Genomic DNA, 17,608 nt, shown 5'->3' on the forward strand with positions numbered 1-17,608 from the left:
AGCAGCCGGCGCGTGGGCTTTTCACCAGTTGCAGCACTGGGTTTAGTTGCCCCCTGGGGCACGTGGGATCTTAGTTCCATGACCAGGGATCAAACCTGCATCCCCTGCATTGGAAGGTGGATCCTTAACCCTGGACAATGAGAGAGGCCCAACCCTCCTTCTCTAGCTTGGAAATGGGGCTGGGGCACAAGGGGTACCATAAGGCTCACAGACTCCAAGCAAAGGCATTAGGGCAATTTATTTACAGGTGAGTCACAGCAACCGGGGCCCACGCAGGCTCAGACCAGAGACTCCAGATCTGTCTACACAGATAGGTCCCAGCGCCCAGAGCCACTGCCAGTCAGGTCCCTGCCAGAGGGACCAAGACTCGGGCAGGGTGGAGGGCAGGAAAGGGAGAGGCCAAGTCCCAGAGGGCACGAGCCAGAGGGATAAACGACCCTCGTCCCTGAACTGTGGACTCGAGGAGTAGGAGGACAGGGGAGACTCTTCAGAGGCAACCCCCACCTGCGTCCAGCCTGCACCCTCGAAGCCAGGCATCAGAACAGAAGCCCCAGTGGCAGCAGGTGGGGCATGGGGACACCGCAGGTCCCCTGCAGACCTGTCCAGGCGCCGGCGTGGGGCTGCTGTCCTGGGTCACGGCCGCTGTCACACGGAGGGGCCCCCCAGCTTGCTGGTGGCACTTGTGACCCGCTTATTTTCCCGGAGGTTCCGGAGGCGGGCACTGAGGCTGCTGATCTCCTCCACATAGGCCTGGGGCACCCAGCCCTTTTCGCCATCTGCCAGGCGCACCCCTTCCAGCCAGCCTAAGGGCACATGGGCCGGGGGCAGCGTCAGTGACATCCAAAGAACACCTGGGCCCTAACGCAAGCCCCGTCTGCACCCCAGGGCTGAGAGGACACCATCTCAGCATCTTCCGGGGGCAGGAAGGGGCACGCCTCTAGCAGACTGGTAGGTGGACTTCTGATCTGTTGTTCCCGACGCTCTCTGAGGAGGGATTTCCCCACCTCTCCCCCATCGGTTACTCTCAACCCTACACCTTTGCAAGCAGGAAGTTCATCTTCTTGTCTAATTTGATTCTTGCATGCTATGGTGGATCAACACTGATGTCACTTTTTCCTATGAAGCTTAGCTGTCTAGCTCCCTCCTGCCCAAAAAGCCCCCACCAAGAGGCCTCTCCAGGAGGGCCCCCTCACCGTCACTGGTCCGCATCCTCACGGCCAGGATGTCCGTCTTCTCCAAGGTCAGCTCGTCTGGCTGCGACGCCTTGTACGTTCTGACACACTGGACCTGGGGGTGGTCTGAGAGCCCGGGGGGCAGTGAGGGAGCCCCCAGGGGGAGGAGGAGGAGAGAACGGCAGGGAGGGAAGAAAGAAAGAGTGGCGATTGCAGCTCTTCCCCTGTCCACCCTAGCCACTCTCCTCTCTGACCCGAAACACAAGTTCTAAGTGAGTCCAGTCCCTCCGAGCTTCGATTACTACTTCTGTGCCATGGGCTTCCCGGCTCAATTCAATGTTTTGCTCCTGACCTCCTGGTCTAACTGTCTCTACAAAATAGTAAGGGCCCCTTTGTATGGCATCGTGGTAAAGACTCCACCTGCCGAGGCAGGAGATGAAAGAGACCTGGCTTTGATCCCTGGGCGGGGAAGATCCCCTGGAGGAGGCAATCGCAACCCACTCCAGTATTCTCGCCTGAAGAATTCCATGGACAGAGGAGCCTGGCGGGCTATAGCCTGTGGGGTCGCAGAGTCAGACACGACTGAGCACACATGCACCCTCTGTCTGTCCTTTCACGCCGCTCTGATGCTCCCTCCATCCATCCTCCTCAGCTGAGACTCAAACATCACTCCCACTTATAACCCTCCAGGCTTATAGCCCTCCTCTGAGAACAAAAGTCCTCCCACAGCCTCCAAAGCCTTGCACAGTATGGCCTTGCCCCTTGCTCACTGCCTCACCAGCCTCATCTTCCCCTTCCTCCTCGGTCAAGAAGCTCAGCCGCACATTTATCACCCTGCTGGTCCCCAAACACTCTAAGCTCCCTCCCGCCTCAGGGCCCTTGCACGGCTGTTTCCCCTTCCAAGAGTGCTCTTCCTAGATACCACCGTGACTGCCCCTCCCCGTCCTTCAGCAGCCTTCCCTGACCACCTCCTCAGAGGGGCAAGTTCACCCTCCGGCCCAAACAGGACCTCTAGCGCTGGTCAGAGAATCAACTCCGGTCCTGTCTCAGCCCCTTCTACCACACTAGGTGGACTGGGAGTGTCGGGAAAACCACAGGCCTTGGAGTCAGACCAGGCTTGAAGCCCCGCTTACTGACCTTGGGCAAGTTACCGAACAGCCCTGGGCCTCAGTGTTCTCAGATACAGAGAATGAATCTACCCAAGGGCGTTGTTGTGACCAGTAGCCGTTCCCTTTTCCAGGTGATCTCCCCGAGCCAGCGATCGAACTGGGTCTCCGTCATTGCAGGCAGAAAATAAAGGCATGTGCAAAGCCCTCGGCACCCCAGCGCGTGGAAAGTACTGGGTGGAAACGTGTTGCTTACCTTCCCTTTCGTTGGCTCAACCCTAACACCCCTGCTCAAAAACCCTGCACAACTACCTGGCTCCCACCACACCAGGGTGTCCTCTAGTCGGGCTGCACCCTGCCTCACCGGCCTCATATCATGCCCAGAGAAGCCTCTGGATCAGCAGGGCAGACCCCTCGGCCTGCCACACCCCCGCCCGCTGCCGGCCACTCTGCTCCTGTCCTCTCTGCAACTGACGCAGAGCCACAGAAAGGCCCGATTCCAGTCCCAGCTCAGCTGCTGACTGCTGAACCCGGACAAGCCACTTGACCTCTGCAAATCTGTTTTCTAACTCGTAAAAGGGGCTTCTGAGGGGACAGCATGGGAGGATGGGCAAGGCTGTGTCCTCTCCAGGGTACTGACTGCACATGGAAGCCAGTCTACGTCAAGCCAGCCCGTCCTCCAGGGTCTCGCAGATCCACCCCCTGCCCCTATGCCGGCTGACCCCGCTCCCTGCCAGCCCCGCAGGCAACATGGCGCCCAGAGCCGGGGGGAAGAGGGGTGTGATGCGGTACCCAGCCCCGGGAACGTGGCCCTCGTGGTGGGGGACAGGCTGCTACCTTCCCCCTCGCTGATGACCTCCTTGTCCTCCTGGGGGCTGGAGGGGCACAGGGCCGAGATCCATCGCTGCTTCTCACTCCTGGGGAAAGGAAGGCTGAATTGTCCCAACATGAGAACTGCAGTCTCCCGGGGCCACGGTGGAGAAACCAGGGCTGGGAGGACAGGGTATGATGTGCAGACGTGGGACCCGAGTCAGGCCATCTCCACCCCAAGGCCCACCCAAGCCAGTGCCCACCCAGCTCTGAGGATGAGCACAGAACAGGTCCAGGACCCCCCGGATGCCAGCTCTGCCAGCTCCAGCCTTAGGCTGCCATCCTGAGCCAGAGAGGAAGGCTTCGCCCCTGTCTGGGGGGGTCTGCTCCCCAAGCCCAGGCCCACTCACTCCGTCCGGGCCCTTAGCAGGAACTGGTGCTTCGTGCGCTGCCCGTGGAGGAGCTGAAGGAGGAACACGTGGCCGGGGATGCCCTGCAGCTTGAGGCTCAGGTCCTTCACCTGTAGCTCTGCCATCTTCGCGTGGACGAAGACGGCGAACTTCCCCAGCCTAGAACGGGGCGGGGGTGTGAGGTCAGCCTGGCCCCACCCTCGGGACGAGGTGACTGCTGATGGGAAGAGAAGAGAAGGCGTCGTCTGTCCCCAGGACCCTCCTCAAGAAAGCGAGGCTGCACAGGGCAGTCAGCAGAATGGGGGCTGCAATCTCCCTGGCTCAGGTGGAACGTGACGCAGACAGTCCCTGCCCCTGGTCTCCCTGGCTCACTGACAGACGCGGGAGGTGATGCAGACAGTCCCTGCCCCAGGCACACTTTCCACTTTCTCTGAACCTCTTCCTGGAGCCTCTGTTCCATAGCGCCGCCTGGGCAGCTTCCCCACTGAGACCTGCAGACCGCTTTGCGTCTGCCTCTCAACCATATAGGACGTGGACTCTGTCTCACTTGCTGCCGCATCACAGCACCTGACTCTGCCAGGCCCGCTGTTTGGGTCTGATAAACCCTTCTAAGAAAGGTGGACAGGTGGGTAGACAGAGGGTGTTCCATAGTTCCTTCATGTCGGCCAATCTGGACAAAACCAGCATCTTCACTCCAGACCAGGTCCCTCCGCAGGTCCCCGTTCCAGCGAAAGATGCCAGCGAATCCCCCGAGGACACTCAGGCCTTCTGCTCACCTCTTTCCTCCCCCGCCCCCACACCCGGCCAGCAGCTGTGTCCTATTCGTCGGTCTCCTTGCTGCCCCCAGAACTCACTTACCCCTACACCCACCACTAATTCTGGAGCCTCTGCTCTCATCTGGGCAGTTACAGGAGCTTCTGTTCTCTGCCTTCCAGCCCGTTCTCCAAACTGGCCGGAGTAAAGTCCCTCCTCTGCTTAACTCTCCACGCTTCCCGCTGCTCTCAGAAAGTCCAACCTTTCTGCCATGGCTTTCAACACACCAACTTCCCTTTCTTGCCCTTTCTTTCTACAAACTCAGCCACACTAGGCTTCATCACCTTCCAGACATACTCTGCTCTTCCATCCTTCTGTGACTTGGCTATATTTCTCCAATCACCTCTACCTGGAAAACTCCTATGTATTCTTCAAAACCCAGTTCAAACATTCCTTCCTCTATGAAGTTTTACTGACTCTCATCCCACACCAGGGAATACTACAGTACAGTTAACCCTTCCATCAAAACTCTGAACCGGTGATTATTAGGATTTATTTTCACTGGTGTGAGACTTCCTGTGAGCAGAGAACAAATCTCATTCATCTCTAAGTTCCCAACATCCTTTGGAGGACCCAGTACAGAATAAGGATTCAATGATGCTTCACTGAGTGAATAAATAAATCAGAACTGAACTCTTTCTCTTTCCATGGCATAAGACATCCATCCGCCATCCCCTCCATCCTTAAGGCTTACTTCAGGAAGTCTCCCAGACTTACAATAATCACAGCTAATGCTGAATGAGTATTCAGTATATGCCAGGCTGTGTGCTAACCTCCTCATGTGTTATTATCACAGTGCATCTCCCTACACGGTAGCCTCTATTTGACAGATGGAAACAGGGCAGTGCAGTAGTTATGAGCCTGGGATCTAGCATCAGACATACGTGACCTCCTCCTGGTTCCTGCATTCACTAGCTCCATGATCTGGAGAATAACAGGAGAGGCTACCTTCCAGGAAGACACTCAGGATTAAAGGGGAAAATCCACATAGCATGCCTGGCACAGAAAAGGTGCTCAGATGTTCGTTATTATCACTATGGCTCAGGGGCGGATGTGCTTTTAGTCTCTGTTCCAATTGGCGTCCCTCATAGCCTAGTTGGTAAAAAATCTGCCTGCAGTGCAGGAGACCCAGGTTCTAGTCCTGGGTCGGGAAGAACCCCTGGAGAAGGAAATGGCAACCCACTCCAGTATTCTTGCCAGGAGAATCCCATGGACGGAGGAGCCTGGTGGGCTACAGTCCATGGGGTCCCAAAGAGTTGGGCACGACTGAGCGTATCTCTTCCTTCCAATTGGTTTAAGCTCAGAGCAGCTTCAAAGTTCTCGGCACACAGTCCAGCCCTTGATTCTCAGGTCCAGAAGATGGACGTACCCTGGCTCTGCCTTTCCTGGGGGAGCCTCTCAGCTTTAGGGTGCCCCAGCAGCACAGCCTGGCAGGTGGACTTGTTGTGAGCCTGCGGATGCAGAAGAAGGGAGCTCCACGCTCACCACCACCACCCCCATCCTGCCCCGACTCACTCCTTCCGCCGGGAGAGCAGCAGGCAGTCATTGAAGAGGTGCAGGTAGACCGCCTTGCTGGACAGCTTCAGCTTGGCAGGGGGCACCGCGGGCAGGGGTGCCAGCTCCACCAGCTCCCCGTGCCGAACCAGCCAGCGGGCCTGAGAGATCAGCGGGAAGATCTGAGAGGATGGAGGAGACAGGGGTCAGGCCAGGGGCAGAGGGCAGAGGGCAGGGGGTGGGAGGGCTGGACAGTGATGAACTGGCCCACAGCCCCCAGGGAGGAGGCGACAGGGCTGCCCCTCCGGGTGCCCCAGCCCCCCGGCTGAGGGCGGATACCTTGCCCTCAAAGTGGATCTTCTTGCTCAGATGGATGAGCTCCTCTGTCCTCTTCATGGTCTGCACACTGGCATTGCACTCTTGCACCAGCTGCGGAGACTGTGGGGGTCACCCGCAGCACCCCCAGCCCTGACTCCCCCAGCCCAGCCTCAGGCTCCCACTTGGAGACCAGGGGCTGTGAAGACTGAGGCTCCTTTGGAGACACACAGGGGTTCCGGGGAGGCCCCTGGGAGCCAGACACCTCCTCCCTACCGAGCTCACCTCCTTGAGGGCATTGAAGGCCTTGGTGGCCATGTCTTCATCTTCAGAGCCCTGCGCTGCCCGCTTCAGGATGTTCTGGAAGGTAGAGTCAGTGCAGTGAGGCAGTGTGGCCTCTCCCAGGGACCCTGCCCAGCCCTGGGCGCCCAGAGGGGCTGTGGCAATAAAGGGGTCTCCCCCACTACGCAGCCCTTCCCACAGCCTCGTGCCCTCAGGTACCTCCACCAACATCTTGAGGCGGGTGATCCTCTGAAACGGCAGGATGAGGAAGGAGGTGAGGGGCAGCCGCTGGCACACAGGAGACTCCTCCAGGCGAGCCAGGATGCCAGGGAACTTGGGGTTCTCCAGGCTGGACAGTGGGGGCGGGAGAGGGTCTGCAATGACAGGGGGCCCCGAACGCGGGATCCCCGCCTCCAGCTGCCCCTCTGGTCCTTCGGGGGCCTCGGCAGGTCTGGCCTCCTCCTGGTCAGAGCCAGGGCAGGCGCCCAGCCCCTCCCAGGTCAGCCCTCCTCAGCCCCGCCCCCTTCAGAGCCCCGCCTACAGCAGGCGCTGGTAGGTGCGCTCCTGATAGGCCTGGTTGGTGACATAGGGCAGGTAGACGCGCCGGAAGGCCGGACAGTGCTGCAGGACCACGTCGCACACGCTGAAGCGGAGGACATCCGCCTCCAGCCGCTGCTCCAGGTCCTGCAGGAACCTGAAAGGGCAGCCAGGGGTCAGGGCCGGGGCCAGGAGGAGACCCCAGAGGCGGGAGCCCAGCCAGCTGCAGCCTGGCTGCCTGACTCCCCCGGAGGCCGGGCCACTGCCTCACCTCTCGCTGGTGCTCTTGACCTCGGGCAGTTTGGAGAACAGCCACTGCTTGTCCTGTGTCCCCAGGCACTCACTCAGCTCGGCCGAGCCTAAGAAGTGGCCCACGGCCACCGACAGACTGTGGATGTATGAGGCCTCGGACGTGATCAGCTCAAACTTGGCCTGAGTGAGGGCGGATGCAGGGCTGAACCCTGAATGCACTCGCTTCGCCCACCAAGCGCACCCCGAGCCCTGGATACCGCCTCCTTAGATTCAGTGCAGCCCCGGTCCCCTTCCCTTCTCCAGGCCCCTCGGGATCTAGCCCCAGGTTGGCTTCACAGACAGCCTCCTGCTGCTACTGCGGCTCCGACCCAGCTGCGCCCAAGTTCGCACACCGCGCGCATCCGGCCGGCTCCGATCTACCCGCCAAGCCCATTCTCGTGCGCCCTCCCGCCGACCGGGTTCCTGCTCTAGGGCCTGCTGGGCCCGCGTGCACCCTGCGTTTCACCCTCTGCGCCGCTCCTCCCTCCCAGGCCCCGCTTTCAGGGGTCTCGCTCTAGGACCCTTTCCCTGGTCCCGCCGCACCTTAGGCCTTTTCCCGCTGACCCGGCCACGGGGCCCCAGGCCCACCTCCCGCCCCCACCTCCTCCCACCTCCCCCCCACCCCGGGCCCGGGCGCACCTCCTGCAGTTTGCAGCCCGTCGGCCGGGTACCCAGGTGGCCCGGATCCCGCGTCCCCCAACTCGGGGTCCCGCGGCCCCTCCCGCGCCCCCAGCCCAGCCCCGACGCACCTCCTGCAGTTTGCAGTCGCGCAGGCTCAACGTGGCCAAGACGCCGCTGCCGCGCACGTCGGGAATGTCCTGCCACAGCGAGAAGGTGGAGCCCCGCGCGGCGCGCTGCGCCCGGAACGAGCTGCTCGGGGAGAGGTCGGCGCGCGGCGGCCCCGGGCCCTCCTCCGCGCCCTCCGCCTCGTCCGCCGCGCCCTCCTCCTCGCGCTGCTGCCGCCGCAGCTCGCGGGCGCTGGCCACGTCGCTATATTCCTGGTAGAGGACGGCTGGGCGGAGAGCGGAGGCCGTGGGGCGCCCGCCGGCCCCCTGCCCTGGTCCCCGCGGCCCGCCTCGCCTAACCAGCCTTCCCGACGGTTAGAGGAGCGGAACTGGTGACTCGGGTCACTCGCCCACTCATCCCGCGAACCTTGGGCACCTCCTGAATGCTGCCCCTGTGCTGGCCACTCATGGTCCCGGTCTCTCCCTCCCACAGAAGCCCGACCTCTCAGCCCCCCAGATCCCGGTTTCTCGGTACCCCAAGCTCCCAGCCCCTCCCTCGGCGAACCCCCCACCCCCACCCCCCCACGTACAGTTAAGCAGGAACCGGGACTGGCGCCGCTCGCTGGCGCTCCGGGGCCCTGGCGCCGGCTCCTCCCGCGCATCCAGCCTGGGAAACGGATCGTCAGGGCCAGTCACCGCCCCTCCCCGCCTCGAACCCGAGCCCCGCCCCTCCCCGCCTCGAACCCGAGCCTGGAGTGGGAGTTGATACCTGGGCTCCGGCCAGTTGTCGGGGACCCGGCTCAGGTCAACAGGAGCTGGCGTCGCCGTGGTGTCCACCCTCATCTCTACACTGCGCGAGTCTCTTCCAGGCGCTTTCCCTGCAGAGGGGCAGAGCTGAGGGAGACCCCCAAGAGCGGTGCTGGGCACGGGGGCCCCACACGCATCTCAGGGGTCCAGTGATCCCGCCCCTCATCTGCCTCTTGCGCTGCTGTTAGGGCCTCGGGGCGAGCTGGTACCTTCTAGGGCGGCTCCGGGGCCTGACCCTGTCCCTGGAATCAGTGCCCTGGCTGCTGAATTCCGCCCCAAGCGCAGGGAAGAGTGCAAGCGGGTCATCAGCTCAGAGGCCGAGAAGCGCCTCCGCTCAGGCCCCTCGAGGCCCCCACGAGCCGGTCCAGGCAACCCGGCGGGCCGGGGCTCCTCTGCGCTCAGCGCCTGCTCCGCGGCCTGACTCGGCTCCAGGAAGACAGCGTGGTCCTCGGGGCCACCAAGGGCCTCTTCTCTCTGGTACACCCGCATCTTGCGCCCTGACAGGGGTGGGGTGAGAGAGCACAGGCTGGCATCCAGGGGGGTCTCCCCTCCCTGCCACTGCCATGTGACCCTTGGCATCAGAGGGATGTGCCCGAGAGAAAGGCCAATGTTTTTGCCAGGATCTTTTCCCAGAGTGATGCGATCAGCCAGAGGGGTGGGGAGAAAGCAAAGTACCTGACTGCTGTGGGCAGAAGGCCAGGAAGCCCAGGACACCTGCTCACTGCGTGTCCCCAGACAAGTTACCTGCCTCCTCTGAGCCCCGACTCCCTTATCCCTAAAATCTACCACTTGTCCTGCCTGTTCGGGGAATCTGGGGGCTTACTGGTCCCAAAAGAGCCACCCCACCTCTCCCCTATCCTCCCCCCGCCACCACGCCCTCCCCCGGAGTGACTCACAGGCTGACTTCTTCTCTGAGCCGTGGCTGGCCCGGCGCTGTGGCTGTGGGTGCTGGGGACTCCAGGGTCCCTCCAGGGCTGGGGGCTGGGCACTAGGACAGTGTGGCCAGCTGCCAGCCCTGCTGGGCCGCATTCCCCCGCTGGTGGAGAGCTCGGGGTCTGCGCCTCCTGGGGGCGGTGGCCATAGCAGCCCCTGGAGGGGAGCAGGGGTCCCCAGAGACCAGCGGCTGCCAGGTGCCTGCAGCTCCTCTGGAGCCACAGGGAAGAGGTCCAGACACACAGGGCCTGGAGGCTGCAGGATGGGCAGCTCCGCGAAGGACAGGCTCTCCTGCTGGCACACGGCCACTGGGTGGTGGGCAGTGCCAGGCGGCCCAGCCAGATGGGGCTGGAGGGCAGCAGGTGGCCCACAGTCCATTCCTCCTTTGCTCCGCCACCCACCAGGGCCTGCGGGGAGAAGGCATCAGAGCAAGGCACAGGACAGCAGTGGCCAGTAAGCACCATGTCCTGGAGGCCCAGACGAAGTCTCATGTACACACATCTGTACAAGCATACTCACACACTTGACCATATAGTAATAGCTAATGCTTACTTGGCACTTACTTAATGACAGGTCAAGTACTTTACACATAGGAGTTCATTTAATCCTCTGAAGCCCCAACAACCCAGAGTTGATGCTTTTTTTTTTTTTCTTTTAGTTGTGGTTCGTAGGTTCAAGTTGACACACAGCATGAGGGATCTTAGTTCCCTGACCAGAGATCGAACCCAAGTTCCCTGCGTTGGATGGCAGATTCTTGACCACTGGACCACCAGGGAAGTCCCCTGATCTGATACTGTCATTAGCCCCACTTTATAGGTGAGGAAAGTGAGGCAGACAGGTTATCTGGTAAACAGTGGGGCCCGGATTCAAACCCAGGCAGTCTAGCTCTGAGTCTGTGCCTTTAAGCACCTTGTACATTTCCTAACTCTCTGACATGTGATCAGACATACAGACACATACACTGTCACACAGACCCACGTCTGTTCCATGTACATCCACGTATTTTCTTCCAGCTGCAGACACTGACATACGTACTTTCACAGATACACTCCAACATTTCAAATTCACAGGTTCACACATTCACACACACTTTTTTTATACAAGTACATATATTCACTCACTTTCACAAACACACGCTGAGCCATCAGATATTTACATATCTGCTCAAGTTTTCTCACATTCCTGTTCCATTCACACTCAAAACACCATGATGCAAATACAAACACACAGGCACAGAAGTCCTGGTTGGTGTTACCCAACCTCCCCCCCTGTGCCCAGAGTTGCAGGCTTCAGTACTGAGTGGTGCCCACACCCATGCCAAGCTGGCTGGGAGGGTCACAGATTGGCAGGCGGGCCACCACCCAGGACAGGCTGGGCCCTCCCAGGAGAAGGGAAGAGCCCCAGCCCCCCAGCCTGGGGTGAGAGAGGGGACCCCATCTCCCAGCCCCAGGAACAGGACAAGCTGAGTGGGTCCTCTCGGGCAGGAAGTCATCCCCAGTGAGGCTGCCGGAGCCTCAGGACAGGCCTACCAGTCAGCGGGTCTGAGTCCCCAGCCCTGGCCCCCGGCCCCTCTCACTGCATCCCCTCACCTCTCCACCAAGGCCCGCCGCGGATGGTGTTTGGCTGCTCCGGCAGGGGAAGCCCTCTCTCTGCCCAGCTGGCTTGGGGAGATCCCACCCAGACAAAGAGTTTGATTCATCAAGCCCTGTGGTGAGGCAGGCGGGTAGGGAGGGAGGGAACAGGCAGCAGGCTGGGCGGGGGCCTCCCGGGGCCTGGCCTCGCTGTGGGCAGGCTGGGCAGCAAGGACACCCCCCTGCCCAGAGGCCCGCTCAGGCCAAAGGGGCAGCGCCCGCCTGGCAGGGCCGGGAGACTCAGGAAACAGAGCCGGAGAGACCAAGGGGCTGAGGCTGGAGGACGGGGATGCTTTAGAGAGCGACCCAGAAACCGAGACCCCAGAGCACTCCAGACCGGAAAACCACAGATGCTGAGACATTCAGGGGCCCAGAGATGGAGACGGAGAGACAGAGACACTGAGCGTTTCAGATAGACCAGATTCTCAGAGACAGATGTGAAGCCCAGGAAAACCAGAGGAGACGGGTGGGCAAATGCTTCGTGCCCTGTGGGATTGCCAGTCTCACGGGGAAGCCAAAACAAAAACAGTGGCAATCCAGGTTGCAAAGAACCAGCCCAGAGGAGCTGCCAGCAGAGGGCTGGGCTCACCTCGACCCGGGCATCCCTGGAAGGCGTCCTGAAGGAAGTGATAGCAAACTGTCCTGATTGAAATACCCAGGGGTCCAATACACAGAGAGAGGGAGAAAGCTTTGGCATGAAAGCAACAGTGACAGTGTCAGTGAGCCTGGGTGCGGGGGGCGGGGGAGGGAAGAAGGGGAAGGACCATCGGGGGCCGCTGGTCTGTGCCCGGGCCCCTCCTGAGCACAGGGTGGGGCTGCTCCTGAGGACCACGTACTTCTCAGGCCCTCCCCACAGGCAGCAAGTCTGTCTGTTTCCTCGTCTGGGGAACAGCATAGTCAAGCTTCAAAATGCTGATAGGAGAATTAAGAGGACTTCCCTGGTGCCGCAGGGGTTAAGAGTCCACCCTCCACTGCAGAAGATGCAAGTCTGATCCCTGATTGGGGAACTAAGACCCCACGGGCCTGGGGCAAGGGGGACTAAAGCCCGTGCGCCTCATAGAGCGCCTACCTGCTCCTCACTCGCCACAGCTGGAGAGAAGCCCGCGGCAACTAAGACCCAATGCAGCCAAAAATAAATAAAGATTAAAAACGTAAGAATAATGCAAGGGGACTTCCCTGGGAACTAAGATCCTGCATGTTGCATGGTGTGGCCAAAGAAAAGAATAATGTATGTAAAGCACCTCGCACACACTGGGAGCTTTGCAGTTGATCGTCATTCTTCTGAGTACTTTTAGTCTTTCTCCAGTCACAAGGATGGCTTGGGCCATTACACAGGAAAACTGAGGCAGTGATGTTAAGACACATCCTGTTTTGTAGGAGCATGTGGCAGGAGACATGGGACCATTGCCCACCGGACAGGTCTCTTTTCCTGCTGGAATCAGAAGTCCCACTTGCTTCTGTTGGCACGCCTGTGCAGGAACACATGTGTGCTTCTGCTGTCTCATATTCTGGGAAGGTCTCTCCACCTGGGTTCTGGAAGCCCCTAGAGGGCTGAGAGGAACCCCCCTCCCCATGTCAGCTGCAGGGATAAATGAGCAAAACATGGAACCTTGGGGGCAGGAGCATCTCATATTTAAAAAAAAATTTTTTTGGCCACACTACACAGCATGTGGGATCTTAGTTCGCCAACCATGGATCGAACCTGTGCCCCCTGCAGTGGAAGCGCTGAGTCCTACCCACTGGGCCACCAGGGAATCCCAAGGAGCACCCCCCACTAAAGCCTCAGAGGAGGAGGCTGGGTAAATGGAGGGAGACGTGCAAGGCTTTGTGGAGGAGACAAGGCTGGAGGCAGGTCCTTGGGCAGGAGGTCAGGGGTGGGTTAGCCTCCGTCTCTGCCCAGGCCAAGGGACAATGAGAGTGACTATCCAGCCAGGGCACCAGGCCTGTGGCCTTCCGTGGATGTGGTCCACTCAACCTCAGTGCTAGCGTGCTTACAGCTTATCTCTGCCAGATCCAAAAAAACTCTCAGGAAGAGACGGGTCCCAGGTAACAGGGACATTACCTGCTCGCGACCTGATCACAGGGTGCTCTGTGCCCACCGGGCAAGGGAGCCCATGGCGGCGAGCCCCTGCCAGCACTCACAGCCCCTCGCTGACTCTGACCAGCTGTGTGACTTTAGACGAGCCGAGCCTGGGCCTGGGCCTGAGTGTCCCCGTCTGCAGAGTAGCTCTGGAACTGTCCCCAGGGCTGCAGTACTCATATTGCCCCCAGTAAAACTTAACTCACAACTCTCAGGTTGTGCTTTTTTTTTTAAGCCGACAGAGAGTCCCATCCAGGGGGTACTCATCACATGGACAGTGGACCCACTCCTCAAGGCTGGCAGGGAGGGCCCCTAGACACTGGTATGGTCCGGAGAAAGCATCTCTGACCTCCTATGCCCAGCTTTTCCCTGCCCCCTCCAAGGTGCCCCTCGCCCTGCTGCCCGAGGAGTAGGGCCCTGCAGGGCCCCTCTTCTTCTCAATGCAGGGAGCCAAGTGGGAGGTCATGGCTGGAAAGGAGACTCAGGCCACGCAGGCTGTGGAAGCCCAAGAGGCCATAAGCGTGTGGGGGCCAGGATCAGAGGCCTGAGAGGCTGCACAAAGGACTTACTAGGGAAGACTGGTGGGAGGAGGATGGGGCTGCTGGCAGCCAGGGGGCCCTACCTCAACCAGGGAGCTCCGTCCAGCCTCCAGCACGGTCCCGGGCTCCAGGCTGCCCTGGGGGCTCTGGGGTTGCAGCCAGGTCCTCAGGGGGCGATGTCAGCATGGCCCCTGAGCCAGGCGAGGCAAGCTCCTGGGTATTGTGTGGGGCAGGGAGAGGGGAGGCGAGGGTGGAGGGAACCTCGCAAGCAGGCAGGCGGCTGTCTCAACGTGCCTGCTCCCCGCCCCCCTTCCCCAGAACCGGTTTGGCCAGTCTGAGGTACAAGAGGTGGGCTGGAACAATGGGAGTCCTATGCCCAGGAGAGGCTCTGAAAGGACCCCAGACTGACATCCTAAAGATGGGGGAGGCACTGCTTTCCCTCCCAGGAGACAGGTCACCCTTCTGCTGAGGCTTCCCAAGTGTGAGACGTGCTCAGGGGACTTCTTGGGGCTGGGGAACATCTCAGAGAATGATGAGCCTTGGACTAGTCAGGGACCCTGAGGACTCTGCAGGGTGTTGATCCTCGCTGAGCCAGGCGACAGCATCTATAACGGGGTTTTCTGGTAGCTCAGGTGGTAAAGAATTCACCTGATTCCTGGGTCGGGAAGATCCCCTGGAGAAGTGATAGGCTGCCCACTCCAGTATTCTTGGGCTTCCCTGGTTGCTCAGCTGGCAAAGACTCTGACTGCAATGCAGGAGACCTGGGTTGGATCTCTGGTTTGGGAAGATCCCCTGGAGAAGGGAACAGCTACCCACTCCAGTATTCTGGCCTGGAGAATCCCATGGCCTGTATAGTCCATGAGTCGCAAAGAGTCGGACACGACTGAGTGACTTGCACTTTCACTTTTCACAGCATCTATACAGGGAACACTGATGTCTATGGCTGTGTAGTCCATGGGGTCACAAAGGGTGGGACATGACTGAGCGACTTTCACTTCACTTCGCTTCGTTTAATATGAGCGTGTACAAGTACTGGTGCTCCTGTGCTAGTAACTCTTATTACACACTAATGTGCCAGGCACTGTTCTGAGCACTTCACACACTAAATATTCATTTAATCTCCACCACAACCCTATGAGACAGATGCTGTAACTGCTCCCACTTACAAGGTGAGGACATGAGACTTGCACAGGTTAAGTACATTATCCCATTTAAATCTCTCGTCAGCTCTATAAAGTCCCTATCTTACAGATGATGAAATTACACTTGCCAAAGGTCACACAGCAAATAAAAGTCAGAATTAATGTTCAAACCCAGGTCTGTGACTCCACTACCAATCCGTGCCCTCAACAACTGCCTGGCACTGCCTCTCCAGACTTTGGGGAGGGTCTGGTGGAAAGTGTGTGAAAGTCCACTGGGAGGTGTCTCAGCTGACCTAACTAAACCTTTTTTTTATTATTGACGTACTAAAGGCCCTGATGAGCACAGGGCCTTTTGAAGTCCACTCCCAGATCCTATGAGTTCTCCCTTCCCAACTGGTAACCATTCAGTTGGAGAGGTTAGGTCCCTTCACTCCTTCATATCCGCCTTGGCACCCAGAACATCAGGAGGTAAAGAGGAGACACTGCACAGAGTGGGTGGAGAGGTGGCACTGTGGGGCGTAGAGAGATTTATTGTCAGCGTTGCTCAAGGGGCAGGAGACTGGGAACATGCAGAGGGAGGCAATGTAGGGCTAAGGGTTTTCAGAGAGCCCTAGCCCTCTCACCCCAACTCCTGGGCCGACCTTGGGGCCGCTGGCCAAGGTACCGTAGCCTTGACTCCTAGCTGGAAGCAGAGGCTCCCCAAAGGAGGGAGGATCCTGGGGGAATTAGGGTCCTGGAAAGGAAGTCTCGCTTCTCTGGACCCTGCGTCCTGGGCTCCAGGGACAGCGCCTCCTGCTGCAGCGGACAGAAAGCAAGGATGTGTCAGGCCGAAGCGGAGGACACTCCAGAGCAGAAGGGGCTCTGGTGGACTTGACACAAAAGGAGGGGCGCGGCGCAGGCGGGTTGGGTGATGGGCGGGGCCCGGCGGAGATGAGCGAGCCAGCGGCCAATCCTCCCTCTGGGCCAAACTAGGGGGCGGGGCCAGAACGCTGACCTTGGGCCTTGGGTGGGCAGAGGGGCGTGGTCAGGGGCGGGGCCAGGGCCCGCAGGCCGCACTGACCCAAGCAGCGCCTCCGCGTTGTTCGCCAGAGCCTGCTTGGCCAGGTCGCGCCTTACCTAGGTAGCCAGGGCGGCTGGCAGGTCGAGCACGAGCCAGGGATGAGGGGCTGGGGAGAAGGGAGCGGTGAAAGAGAACGATGGCTTTAGCGATCTTACTCTACCAAGTGCTTACTAAGTGCAAGGCACTTCGTTGTTCAGTCGCTCAGTCGTGTCCCACTCTTTGCGGCCCAGCACGCCAGGCTTCCCTGTTCATCACCAACTCCCGGAGTTTGCTCAAACTCATGTCCATTGAGTCGGTGCTGCAAGGCACTATTCTGAGGGGTTCCGGGTATTCATTCAATTAATCCTCACAACTCTAGGGAGTGAGTAAATTACTTCTGTTTCACCTGTAAAAAAGCCAAAGCATAAAGAGGTTGTCATTTGCCCAAAGACACAGAGGTACAGTTCGAACTCCTACACTAAGAACCTGTTAGAATCAGAGCTAGAGAAAGAGGATCTTGAGCAAAGCTAGGAGTTCCAGGACTGTGGCCAAGAGGTACTAGTATTAGTCATGACATTAATTAATGCATAGAGCACCTGCTGTGTTGGGGGCGTGCTTACCACTCGGTCTTCATAGCGACCCCATGAAGTAGATCCTGTTCTATAATATACCCCATTTACTGCCAGTCGGCGGCACAGCCTTAACTGGGACTCTGGTCTGGCCAGCGCCCAGAGGGCTTAGCTTACCTCGAAGGCGATGATGAAGACCAGACGCACAGCCAGCGGCTTCCCGCAGACGAGGGTGAGATTCCTCTTCGCGTCGCAAAAGCCCTTGTACCTGGGCTGCGAAGGGCGCGCGGTCCCGCGAGGCCCTCGGCCCCACGATCGGCACTTCCACCCTCCCCACCCTGGAGGCTGGCCCTGCCAGGTTAGCAGTACCCTCAGCCGGCTCTGCCCTCTAGTCCGCCCCCCGGACTCAGCTTCCTGCGCTCCCAGTTAGGCCCCGCCCCGCCCCGCCCACAAGCTCACTGCCCCGCCCCCAGGCCGGACCAGAGGCCCCATAGAACCATGACCACGCCCCTCCAGGGGCCCCGCCCCTCTGAGCCCCTCCCCTCCCCGCGGGCCCCGCCCCCTCCACCCCGCTCCCAGGCCGGGCCGGAGAGTCCCCAGACTCCGGGCCCCGCCCCTCCCCGCTCCGCCCCTCCCCGCGGGCCCCGCCCTCCGCCCCTCCCCGCTCCGCGCTCCGAGCCCTCCCGGCGGACCCGCCCCGCCCCAGGGCCCCGGCCCCTCTGTGCTCCGCCCCTCCCGGCCGCCTCTCCCACCCGCGGGACTCGCGGTTGCCCCGGGTGAGGTGTAAGCCGGAGGTGCGGGCTCCCGCGTGAAGCTGACAGAGCCGCGCAGTCGGCTGCGGTGTTCCTACCGATACGAGAGACGTGGCAGGACGTCCGAGGGGAAGGCGGTGAAGAAAACTGCAGGGGCTCCA

At 60.1% G+C, this 17,608-nt stretch overlaps 1 protein-coding gene across 8 annotated transcripts; it reads right to left on the reverse strand.

Annotated features, from left to right (window-relative positions):
• Positions 1 to 220: 220 nt before the first annotated feature.
• On the reverse strand, positions 221 to 17,107 carry ARHGEF19 (Rho guanine nucleotide exchange factor 19). 8 transcript variants are annotated; one of them, XM_043445155.1, is made up of 17 exons: positions 16,873 to 17,106; positions 16,319 to 16,532; positions 9,659 to 10,102; positions 8,972 to 9,259; positions 8,725 to 8,833; positions 8,546 to 8,622; positions 7,980 to 8,242; positions 7,211 to 7,371; positions 6,944 to 7,096; positions 6,622 to 6,751; positions 6,406 to 6,480; positions 6,145 to 6,234; positions 5,827 to 5,987; positions 3,499 to 3,657; positions 3,071 to 3,210; positions 1,194 to 1,298; positions 221 to 803 (listed from the first exon to the last, which is right to left on the reverse strand). In XM_043445155.1, the coding sequence occupies exons 3-17, from the start codon at positions 10,071 to 10,073 to the stop codon at positions 646 to 648; spliced, it is 2,484 nt and encodes an 827-aa protein (XP_043301090.1). In that variant the 5' UTR covers positions 10,074 to 10,102; positions 16,319 to 16,532; positions 16,873 to 17,106; the 3' UTR covers positions 221 to 645. The 8 variants fall into 8 exon arrangements, with proteins under 8 accessions (XP_043301090.1, XP_043301091.1, XP_043301092.1 ...); XM_043445156.1 differs by having other exon boundaries at positions 3,071 to 3,195; positions 16,204 to 16,532; XM_043445157.1 differs by having other exon boundaries at positions 3,116 to 3,210; positions 16,204 to 16,532.
• Between the last annotated feature and the right edge of the window lie 501 nt (positions 17,108 to 17,608).

The sequence above is a fragment of the Cervus canadensis genome, chromosome 24, assembly GCF_019320065.1.
Source record: "Cervus canadensis isolate Bull #8, Minnesota chromosome 24, ASM1932006v1, whole genome shotgun sequence".
NCBI classification, from domain to species: domain Eukaryota; kingdom Metazoa; phylum Chordata; class Mammalia; order Artiodactyla; family Cervidae; genus Cervus; species Cervus canadensis.

Coding starts and splice junctions, on each gene's coding strand:
- ARHGEF19 (XM_043445155.1), bottom strand. CDS start 10,073: ATGGACTGTGGGCCACCTGCTGCCCTCCAGCCCCATCTGGCTGGGCCG. Junction 7,097..7,210: donor GTCAAGAGCACCAGCGAGAG/GTGAGGCAGTGG, acceptor CTGCCCTTTCAG/GTTCCTGCAGGACCTGGAGC. Junction 6,235..6,405: donor CCTTCAATGCCCTCAAGGAG/GTGAGCTCGGTA, acceptor CAGTCTCCGCAG/CTGGTGCAAGAGTGCAATGC.